The 12025-nt window shown below is 39.5% G+C and overlaps 1 protein-coding gene across 4 annotated transcripts in view; it reads right to left on the reverse strand.

Moving 5' to 3' along the window:
• LOC124555226 (kynurenine aminotransferase) overlaps positions 1-11782 on the reverse strand; it is a 52503-nt gene extending 40721 nt beyond the window's left edge. Inside the window, exons 1-3 of one of the 4 annotated variants that reach the window (XM_047129084.1) lie at positions 11651-11782; positions 10930-11075; positions 10589-10739 (exon numbers count right to left, since the gene is read on the reverse strand). In XM_047129084.1, the coding sequence (XP_046985040.1) occupies positions 10589-10739; positions 10930-11075 (297 nt within the window). In that variant the 5' untranslated portion in view covers positions 11651-11782. Of the gene's footprint in view, positions 1-10588; positions 10740-10929; positions 11076-11242; positions 11526-11559 lie in introns of those variants that run through there. The other 3 variants (XM_047129082.1, XM_047129081.1, XM_047129083.1) reach the window with 3 other exon arrangements.
• Positions 11783-12025: the final 243 nt, after the last annotated feature.

Genomic DNA, 12025 nt, shown 5'->3' on the forward strand with positions numbered 1-12025 from the left:
TGACATTTGCTTCACAAAAACAGCAAAGAACTCTATTTATTAAAAAAGCTTAAAGTTGTTATTTTGGGTGCAAAATAGATGATCAGGATAGACCCTGGGCTCCACATGAGATCTGCAACACTTGTGCCAGCAACCTCATGAATTGGGTGCATGGGAAAGGATGTTCAATGCCCTTTGCAGTGCCCTTGATCTGGCATGAGCCACCTAACCATGTCAGTGACTGCTAATTTTGTATGGTTCCTCCTATCAAGAAGGGAACATCTCAGAAGAAGAAGCGGACTGTGATCCATCCTAACATTCCATCTGCCATACATCCAGTTGTACATGGGGAAGGATTTCCAATACCTGAACCACCGACAGAGTACGAGCTTACTTCTGATGGGGATTCTGAATGTCCTGAATCATGTATATCACAAGATCCAGAGTTTCTTCCAAATATATCATAAACTGACGATGCATAAAAATTGACTCAAAATGAGTTAAGTGATCTCATTAGAGATTTGGAGCTCTCTAAAGCTAAGGCTGAGATTTTAGGATCAAGATTGCAGTAGCGTAATTTTCTGGAAAGCAATGTAAATGTTTCATTCTACCGCAGAAGAGAGCAACAATTCATTCCTTTTTTTTAACATGCAAGCTGCAAGGCTCTCAGAATTAATTACAGCCCTGATGAGTGGAGACACTCTATTAATTTGTCACAGTTGAGCTTAAAAGCAGTGCTTTTACATATTGGTAATGAGCTTCCTTCTATTCCAGTCGGGCATAGTGAGCATATGAGAGAGTCATACCAAAACATCAAAACTTCACTAGAAGCCACCAAGCATAATGACTCTCAATGTCAGATTTGTGGTGCCTTGAAAGTGGTTGCACTGCTATTAGATATTCAGTTAGGGTATACTAAATATTGCTGCTTTCTCTGTGAATGGGATAGCCGAGCTCATGCATCTCATTACAGTAAACATGAATGGCCCACCAGAAAATCTCTTCAGCCAGGTATAAAGAACATTAAGAGTGAACTTCTGGTAGACCCTAAAAAGATTCTGCTCCCACCCTTGCACATCAAGTTGGGTCTCATGTAAAACTTTTTTTAAGGGAATGAACAAAGATTGTGACATGTTTAAGTACTTAAGGCAAAAATTCCCTTACTTAAGTGATGCCAAACTAAAGGAGGGCATCTTTGTAGGCCCACAGATTCGAGAGCTTTTTGGAGACAATATTTTTGATGGAATCACACAAGGTGATGAGAAGCATGCATGGGAATGTTTTAAGACAGTCTGTTTACAGTTATTAGGGAACAAACGAGTAATAAAATACAAGGAGATTGTAAATAACATGTTGTAATCTTATGAAAAACTTTGTTGCAACATGTCACTGAAAATGCATTTCTTACATAGTCATCTTGATTTCTTCCCCAAAGACTGTGGTGCACTAAGTGATGAACATGGGGAGCGATTTCATCAAGATATTGCCACATTTGAGAAGCAGTATGCCAGAAAGTGGAGCCCCACTACTTTAGCAGATTACTGCTGGACTGTTATAAGGGATGTTCCCAAGTACGTGTATAAACGTCAAGCCAAGAGAAAACGGTCATCTTCTGAATTTACCTCTGGAAAAAAAAAAAACGTAATTGTATATACTGTACATATGTACCTTTAACATTTGTAATTCTTTATATACATTTGTGACCAGTTAATTTATATATTTTCTTTTGTGCTTTGCATAGTGTCGCAGAAGAAGCTGAGTAGCACAGTCACTGTGGTGAAGTGGTTATGATACTACACTGTTGCATGGAGGGTCGCGAGTTCAAAACTCACCTGAACTGTAAAATTTTAATTTCTATATTCGGTTCAAGCACATTCTAGAAGTATCCACAAATGTCAGGAATCTTTGTACTGGAATGTTCTGTAACTGTATATATATCGTATGTGTTCTGGCTGGAGGCAGTTTGCCCCGTGCTCTTGTATGTGCAAGTGCTGAATAAACCTTCGTTAAGTGAAGTTAGTGTTCATCGTTCACCTAATTACACCTTCTTCTACATGACATTATTCTGGTGGAGGTGCCGGGTATTGGAACTTGTGATAGCGCACATTATTGACGACACAGTGGCTCCCATCAGACCATGACAGAGCCGCCGTTTACGTGGCGAGAAAACCGAGTTGGAGCCATATTCATCAGATCGCAATCTATCGGAGATGGAAGAAGAAGACAACGTTACGATGACAGCAACTGTGTGCCACCACATGAGTCATCCTTCTGGGTTCTCCGGGGCCAATGGCCTAGATCCAAATAAGTGGCTGAAGGTAAACGGGCGTACAGCCAAATTTGACAAATGGGATGACACCGTGTGTTTGGCTCACATATTTTTCTACTTGGAGGGCACTGCCAAGCAATGGTATGAGAAGAACAAGGAGAAGTTCACAAGCTGGGAAGTATTCCGGGTTGAACTGCGAAGGTATTTCGGTGACACACAATGACAGACATGCTTGACTGAAGATGAGTTTAAGTGCAGGGCACAGTGTCCAGGAGAAACCACAGCATCCTACAGTCAAGACATCTTGGAGCTGTGTAGAATAGTGGATCCTAGAATGAAGGAGGAAGATAAGGTTGCACATCTCATGAAGAGTGTTTCTGAGGACATGTATAAAGCCCTACTCCTGAAGGAGGTTTCAACAGCAGACAACTTCATAAAATGGTGCCAGTATATTGAGACAATGCATCAAAAAAGAATTACATGCAAGAAGTTTGAACAGCTTCCAAACGTTGTATCGATGTCTGTGATGGAGGAAGAAACTGATTTCACAAGTGTTCTTCAGCAGATAGTGAGAGAGGAAGTCCAGAAGGCACTTGGATTGCATGGCGAGCAAAAAACCGAGACGTTTCAAGAGGTCATAAGGGAGGAAGTGGAACAGACATTGACCCCAATCTCTCGTCCTTCATTTCCCTTTAAAATAGTGAAAAAGTCGAGACCCGGGTGAAGTTACATTCCTACAATGCTGCATGAGGAACCTGTTTGGGCACCATGTCTGGAGGACCCAGGATACCCAACCAGTATGTTTCCACCGCAGATGACCGGGACATGTGGTGTGCTATTGTCAAGAAAGGCAGCGGATATTTTATGATGCCTGCACAAGAAGACAGCAGACTGATCTTAGCCGACGCCAACTCTGGGACGACGAAGATGAACAAGAAGATGTGGGTGCAGCATGACGTAGGTCACCATTGCCGCAAGCTAGCCACTTGAGAGGACGCTCACCAACACGCTGATCAAGGTCTCCATTGTCATTCAGAAGCTCCAGTCGATAACCTAGCCGCCGCAACCTGGAAAACTAAAGGTGAGACCCGATGAGAAAAATTCTCTGCCGTCAATAACTACAAAAATGATAGGAAACTATGTCAATATCCTCATGGATGGCCGACCAGCCCAAGCTCTTGTGGACTCTGGAGCATTATATTCTGTCATTTTGGAGAAGTACCGTCGTCAGTTGCAGAAAATCGTATTCGTCAACAGCAAAACATCTCTGCTGAAGGTGGCTAATGGGAAATATCTAAAACCTACATGAAGATGTGTCAGTCGTGTGGGTATAAGTGGCCATACACTGACCTTAGACTTCATCATCTTACAATAGTGTAGTCATGACATCATTCTTGGATGGGATTTTTTGAAAGCTTCTCAGGCAATTATAGCTTGTAGTGGCTCGAGATTATGCTAGACTAGATGAGATACTGTGGAGAGGAAGATGCGCATCTGAGTGTGTGGAGACTGTGTGTGCTGGATGAAATGATCATTCCTGCAGTTAGTGCTACAAAGGTAACTGTCACGTGTGATGCCATGCTTCAACCCATGGATCTTGTAGTGGAATGTAAGAGAAACATGCCACTGAGGAATAACTTGGTCACCCCAGCCTCTGTCATCTCGTTTAAGAACAGATTCGGTGAGTTGTGGATAGTTAACTGTTGCCGAGAACAACAGATCCTTCCATGACACGTGCGTAGCAAATGCTGAACTGTTAATTGCCAAGCAGCTAAACGTCACAACCCCCCCCCCCCCAAGCCGAGTCTGTGGGTGAAATTGGCACTACTACTACAAAACAAGATCTTCTAGCTTGACTGTCACCAAATCTCATTAAGGAACAACAGAAGAAGCTACTTGCCATTCTTCAAGAGTTCTCTGAATGCTTAAATCCACAGGTGAAGAGCAAATTAGACACATCGACGGTGAAGCACCAGATGAGCACTGGAGACCATCAACCAATAAGCCAGAGAGCATACCACGTGTCAGCAATGTAACGTCGAATAATTCGCTATGAGGTACAGAAAATGACGAGGAATGACATCATTCAGCCTTCGCAGAGCCCATGGTCATCACCAGTGGTTCTCGTCAGGAAGAAGGATGGCAGTTGGCAGTATTGTGTTGATAACTAAAAATGACATTTACCCCTTCCACGAACTGACGATACACTAGATTGTCTGAAGGGGGCTAAGTTTTTCTCAACCATGGACATGTACTCGGGATGCTCGCAAATCGAAGTAGATGAGGCTGATCATGAGAAAACTGCATTAATCACCCCTGAAGGCCTGTATGAGTTTAAGGTAATGCTGTTTGGTTTCTGTAATGCACCAGCAACTTTTAAATGGATGATGGATAATCTTCTAAGTCACCTGAAGTGGATGATGTGTCTTTGTTATTTAGATGACATTGTAGTGTTCTCAGAGACATTTGATGAACATATAAAAAGATTGAGGGCCATTCGTAAGTGTCTCCAACAAGGTAGACTGAAACTTAATCCAAGAAAGTGTCTCTTTGGGACAAAAGAAATCAAAATACTTGGACACCTCGTGTCAAACGAAGGTGTGCAGCCAGACCCAGAAAAGGTGAAACCTATAATGGAATTTCCTATTCCTAACAGTATTAGAGATGTGAGAAGCTTCCTCAGATTATGTTCTTATTACCATTGTTTTATCAAAGACTTTTGTATCAAAGCTAGGCCACTCCAAGAGTTGTTACAAGCCAATGCTAAATTTATCTGGTGTGGTGCTCAACAAGATTCTTTCGACGTGCTGCGAAAAGCTCTGATGACTGACCCTGTACTTTGTCTGTATGATGAGAGAGCACCTACAGAACTGCACACAGATGCCAGTGGGTATGGGATCGGTGCTGTTCTGGTTCAAATTTCGGATGGAAAAGAGAAGATTATAGCTTATGCTACTAGGACACTTACAAAAGCCGAGAGAAACTACTCAACTACAGAAAGAGAATGTCTTGCTGTGATCTGGGCCATGTGCAAATTTCGACAGTATCTCTATGGAAGGTCATTCACAGTTGTTACAGACCATCATTCAGTTTGTTGGTTAACAGGTCTTAAGGGTTGGGTTGTTTTGGGGGAAGAGACCAAACAGCGAGGTCATCAGATTAGGGAAGGACGGGGAAGGAAGTCGGCCGTGCCCTTTCAAAGGAAGTAGATGCGATATGGAAGTTTCAGCCAAAATTCGTGGTAAGCCTAGTTGCCACTACGAAGGTTATTCTTACAAGGGAACCTCCCCATCGCACCCCCCTCAGATTTAGTTATAAGTTGGCACAGTGGATAGGCCTTGAAAAACTGAACACAGATCAATTGAGAAAACAGGAAGAAGTTGTGTGGAACTGTGAAAAAATAAGCAAAATATACAAACAGTGTAAGAAAACACCAAGATGCCAACTGTCTCTCAAGAAAGCCTGTGCAAGGCCATCAAGACTTTGATGAAGATAGTGACTGTCTCGCAGCACTCCAGGATCTCTCTGCAGAGCAGAAGAAGGACGCCAAGATATCTCAAATTATGCTTGCATTAAATCAGTCAGAGGATGTGAAAGGACAATTTAAGGTGGTTAATGGATTACCTTGCAAGAGAAACTTTGATCCGTTTGGGAAAAGGTGGCTACCAGTGATTCCTAAACACATGCGCTTAGATATTCTACAGAAATTCCATGACACACCTGAGCCCGGACATTTAGGATTTATTAAGACATACGTTAGGATCCACAAGAAATTTTTATGGCCAGGTTTATTTAGGAGTGTCCGTCACTTTGTGTCACACTGTTGAGAGTGGCAGAGGAGACAGGCAGTTCCTCAGAAACCACCTGGCCGACTCATACCAATTCCACCAGCCGAAATGCCTTTCCAGCGTGCTGGGACTGACCTTCTCTGACGATTTCCAATGTCTGCTAGTGGCAACAGATGGATTATTGTTTGCACTGATTATCTGACATGCTATGCCATTACAAAAGCCATGAAAACACCCGAAGCATTCGAGGTAGCCAAATTCATTGTGGAAGACATTGTATTGAAACACGATGCCTCAAGGTTGTTAATTATGGATTGAGGTAAAGTTTTTCAACCGAACCTTGTGACAGAGATAAACCATCGGTGCAATGTTACTCATCCGCAAACTAACAGGCTTACTGAATGCCTTAGTAAGACCTTGGCTGACATGCTATCAGTGTTTGTCAATGTTGAGCAGAGCAACTGGGATGAGGTGCTACCTTTCATTATGTTTGCCTACAACACCGCCATTCACGACATCACACAGTATTTACGACATTTTGCCTGGTGCATGGGCGTCAGGGGACTACGACGATGGACACTGTGTTTCCGTTACATCCTAATGACGTGGATGGTGACTACATCCAGGTGTTAACCAGAGCTGAGGAAGCTTGGCAGTTGGCTCGACTCCGCACGCTGCAGGCTCAAGAAAATGATCGCTGAAGGTATGACGCAAGCCACTGCCCTAATGTCTACTAGCTTGGTAACCTTGTCTGGATCTTCACTCCTGTTTGGAAGGTTGGTCTCTCTGAGAAGCTTCTCAGGTGCTACTTTGGACCTTATAAGGTTGTAAAACAGTTGTCTGCTGTTACTTATGAAGCTGAATATTTCAACCCCGACACAAGACGACGGAAGATCAGAGATACTGTCCACGTCCTTCGAATGAAGCCCCATAAGGATCCTGCAACCCCCGGTAAATTTGAAGCTCCAACGACAGGCAACAAGCAGAAAGGTGACTAAGAGCATAGTGGCAAAGGAAGTTCTAAGAAGACCACCACCAGGGCGAACATCAGTCATAGGGAGTCGGAGTATGCGGGACCAATGACTCATTCCCGGACTAGGAGGACGTAACACCGAGACGCTGTTCTCTTAAGGAGGGAGCAATGTCGCAGAAACTGTGGTGTAGTGGGTATGATACTAGACTATTGCATGGAGGGTCATGAGTTCAGAACTCACCTGAACTGTAAAATTTTAATTTCTATATTCAGTTCGAGTACATTCTACGAGTATCCACAAATGTCAAGAATCATTGTACTGGAATGTTTTGTAACTGTATGTTTTCTGGTCGGAGGCAGTTCGCTCCGTGCTCTTGTATGTGCAAACGCTGAATAAACCTTCATTAAGTGAAGTTAGTGTTCGTCATTCATCTAATTACACCTCCTCCTACGTGAAAATAGTTCTGGTACACAGTAGACTTACAAAGTATTTTCATTCATGTAATATTATCTTCATTTTTCTTAATATTTTACTTTTGTACTTCCAGAATGGCACTGAAATTTATCAATGCATAACACATAATATAATTCAAGTAATTATTCACTTAAAATTTGTTATGGTGAATCTTGGAACATGAATGCATATTTATTTAGTGAGTTATTTATACAAAAATGTAGACTACTTAAAAAACACTAGAGCTAAATATTTATGAAGATGATGATTTTGTATCATTTTATACTGAAATAAACATAACTAACTCAAAATCATGAAATTTACACACTTTCACTTCAAATTTGTTGTTCAGTGTTATAAGTGTAAACTGGGAAAATCATCATGAAGAGTAAAAGAGATTTTGGACTTCTGCATATTTGCTCTAAAAATCCCAGCCATCTCACAAAAACCTGTTTAGTTACTTTTGAAAAAACTGTTTTCATATTGGAAGATAGGAATACCTCCAGCCCCAATGTAGAGTTCTGAGAGGCCATCTTGATACATAATTATAATATTCCAAGTCACCCAAAGAATATAAGCAGTTCTTCTTACCATACTCTATCTAAAAATGGTATGGTGGTAGTCAGTATTACTACACAGGGTGTGTTCTTGAATAAAAATTACACTTTGCTAAAAGTAAAACAATAGCTTGACAAATAACACAGTGTCCGCCATATCCTTAAATACTCTAGTAATTTAAGTACAGTTTTCGGGTGTGTAGCACCAGGTTACCTTGTTGATCATAAATTTCTACAGCTTTTGGTCAATCATTGTTTTTTGTAATAGAAATCCACACTGGAAGGCAGTAACTAAAATGCAAATTTGTTGATATTTTCCACTACGAAAACAGGAAAGGGTAAGGACAGATCAGTTGTAGAAAACAACAAAGTGTGTTCATTTATTTTCCAATAATTGCAAATATGTTTAGTGCAAAAGTCTTGTTTATGAAGTTCTAATATTTCTCTCCTCAAATTTAAGTCTTCATCAATACACACATCCAACAAATACTGAGGATTATGACTTACTTCTTAACTCTTGCCCGTGGTTCAAATATCTCACAGGCACAGAATGTAATACACTGTACTTTTTCTTTTTTTAATGAGGAAGACCATTTACCACATTAAAGTTATATAAAGAAATTAGAACAATTCTGTTTTATGTGAGGTCATAAAAGCCCATCTTATAATACTAAATGATTACAACCATAAAAGAAAGAAAAAATAAATAAATAAATAAAATAAAATAACCCTAAGGCTCAACATCTCACTGAGGTTGCAGTTATAGACATATAATTTCTCAGTTAAGGAGGACAAAGAAATAAACTGGTCTTGTCTTTTGCATTGAATTAATCTGGTATTTGTCTGTAGTGTCCTACTGAAACTACAGAATACCTAAATCAGAATGGATGAACAGTGAATTTTAATCCTCCTCCTTCAGAATGTGAGTCAATTATCTTAACCTCTGGACCAACCACCTCTCTTCGTAAATCACAGAGAATCTAATAGGCTACTATTGACCATGACTTAGAGTTTTATTTTTCAATCCCAATTAATTTTGTCCATAAATTACATTTTCTGAGCACTCATTACACAATATATTGACAAAATGATTTAAAAACAAACTTCAATTGCTGTCTGTAATATGAAACCAAACATTTACACATCTAAGAGTTTAGGATTCAAGTGAAGTCTCATGCTATAAGAAAGCTGTTTCTGACATATGTTTCATAAAAAGTTAAAATACCCCAGTGTGTACTCACCAGATGTTTGTTATGTACTACATCATTCTAACTCAAAAGGAGGGAAATTCTGAAAATTTGAACTCTAATCAATGCAAGCTATGCAACGTATGAACACCTCATGATTAACAAATGTTTATCATGACATTACTTACACACTTTGTTAAGCCATAATTCTCGTTTTAATCTGTTGGACATCTCAACATATTACAAATATTACTCAAATCAGAAGACTACAAGGTGGTATATAGCAATGATTTGGAAGAAAGCTCGAAAACTGTCATTTCAACCTAAGTCACCACATTAACCTAGCTTGTCCAAAGGTTAATAGAAAAATAAATGTTGGAGATAGGAATAAATGGATCACCAGAGATATCAAGAATGCCACAGAAGATTTGAGGGATTCATATGAAAGAAATAAGGAGAGAGAATAGTTAAACATACTGCGGCAAGCAAAATCGAGCTGTTATAAACATCAGATTGGTACATCATCAAATATTTCTATGACAGTATGCTCACACATAAATACAAATAGAAATGAATCAAATATGAAGAAAGGTTGGAACATAGTACTTACAGCATAAGGGAAAGAACTGACTGATCCATGTGAAATGTGTTTCACTTTAAATCAGTATTATGAAAATATAATTCTGGAGCTAATGAAACAAAATGAAAAATAGACTGAGAAGATTAGAGCCCCACCAGAAATAACATAATTTCTATTCATATTTCCAATACATGAAACAGAAGTTACAAATATAATCGGATCACTGAAAAACAAAGATACAGTGGGCAAAGATGGAATATCTACAAAAGTAATCAAACACTGGTCACAATATCAACTGCAACCAAGCAGTTTAAAAAATACAAAAGCACTTCCAAGTTTTCAAAATAAAACAGAGAGTGCTTAAAAACAGCAGGTTTGTACAGTGTTGAAGAACATTTTGAGGTAAATCCAAAAGAATTACAAAGATTTTGCAGTACTAAAGCAATAGCTTGAGACCCTTGCAACATACACTGTTTCAGTGAAAAATAAACTTGAAATTTTTTCTTAGTCTCAACAACTGCAGCAGAAACAAATTGGTTGCCTGCATGTAGTAAGTTAAATTAATATTAAAAACTTTGTTGTACTTGTTTTCATTAATTATTTACATATATGTGTAAGCACTGAAACTGCAATCTGCACTGCAGCTGAAATTGTAAATGTATACTGACATATCCAACACAGCTCTAACCACTGATCAAATGCTGAATAAAAGATTGACTATTACTTAATTTTGTGTCAACATCAGAGGATTAAATTACACATGAGATAAGTATCTTAATACTAGTCGTGAAGTATACTTACAAATCCTCTCGTGTACTGGTTTAATAATACATTGTCACTTAGAGTTGCATCTGATAAAGCTTTCGTCACATAGTCTGGGGCGGCGAAATCTGGAAAACCTTGTCCTAGGTTCAGTGGTTTGTGCTCAAGTGCAAGCTGTATATATTCGACCCTGTTGAACAAAAATTGCAAAACATCTAAACGAACCATCGCCTACCGGGGAATCATTGCGGATGTGTTATAGATTTCCTTAAAAGCGTTAAATCAGGCAGTTCGGCCACGGACTCACAATAAATACACATTTGTATTCACCGCAAATGACAGATCTTAAAAAAAAAGTTAAGTTATGCGGATATGCTTACCAAACGCTTTTTTCTGATCCGTGATATCGTGATGGCAAAGCGAACTTTGCGTAATCCATTGCTTTTCGTATACAAACTGAAGTCAAACCGTGGAACACAGTTTCGGAAACTCTAAACAGCTGATTTCCTTTACCGACAGCAAACATCTGGAAGACGTTGAAAATGGTTACTTTCACATGTACAATATTTGCTAAGTTGGATGGAAAGTACACTTCGCAAACGAGTGAGTGAAAACGTTTATCAGTTTAGGTTATGTTTGATTCACACAACATCCCTACATCTCTTATTTTTCGCGAGATAAAAAGGGCTTTACCCAGTACACGCAGATCACGCGTGTCTCTGACGCAACAGGCAGTACAGTTTCTGGTGTCGCTTGTGTACGGTGCACTTTCTAATGCCTGTATTAATCCAGGGATGCCTTAGTTTTGTTATTTAGCAAACTGTTTCTTTGTAGCAGACAAATCGCTAGAGCATAGTTTAGGTGAGTTCCCGAAACGTAACGGCACAAGGATGTACAAGTAAATAATTCTATCAAAAATGCGTAAAATGTAGCACGAGAGTCTAACTCCCACCTTATCGGGAATCACTCAACACTACCAATAACAAAGGGCATACAGTAGTATAGCGCACCTCACCATTATTTTGCGGCCCTCAAGCTACAAGTGTCTCATGTCTAACATCTGCATTGTGATTCTGTCTTTTTCATATTTTCCAAACTTACACTGATATGGCACTTTCAAATGCAAGACCTTCAAACGAGGAAGTTATGTAATTGCAACAGAACATCTCACTGCCTGGTTGTAGACGCTGCCACGGTTTAATTAATTAAATGGTCTTATCAGATGGATGCCTGTTTACTGCGTTAACTTTAATAGGGCATGAGATCTAATCGTCAATAAACTTAACTTTTAGGGTCTCTTATTGAAATCAAGGCTTTTTTTTATTTTTTTAAACGTAAACTAGCGGTATAGCCGAAGTTCTTTCGTATTCCCATGGATCATTAATTCGGCGTCTGAAAGCGTTACACACCGTACTGTAGCTTTCAAGACAATATATCTCTTTAATACATTTTTTTGTTTCGTATTTTACAAAGAGA

This window comes from Schistocerca americana, chromosome X (assembly GCF_021461395.2).
Source record: "Schistocerca americana isolate TAMUIC-IGC-003095 chromosome X, iqSchAmer2.1, whole genome shotgun sequence".
NCBI lineage: Eukaryota > Metazoa > Arthropoda > Insecta > Orthoptera > Acrididae > Schistocerca > Schistocerca americana.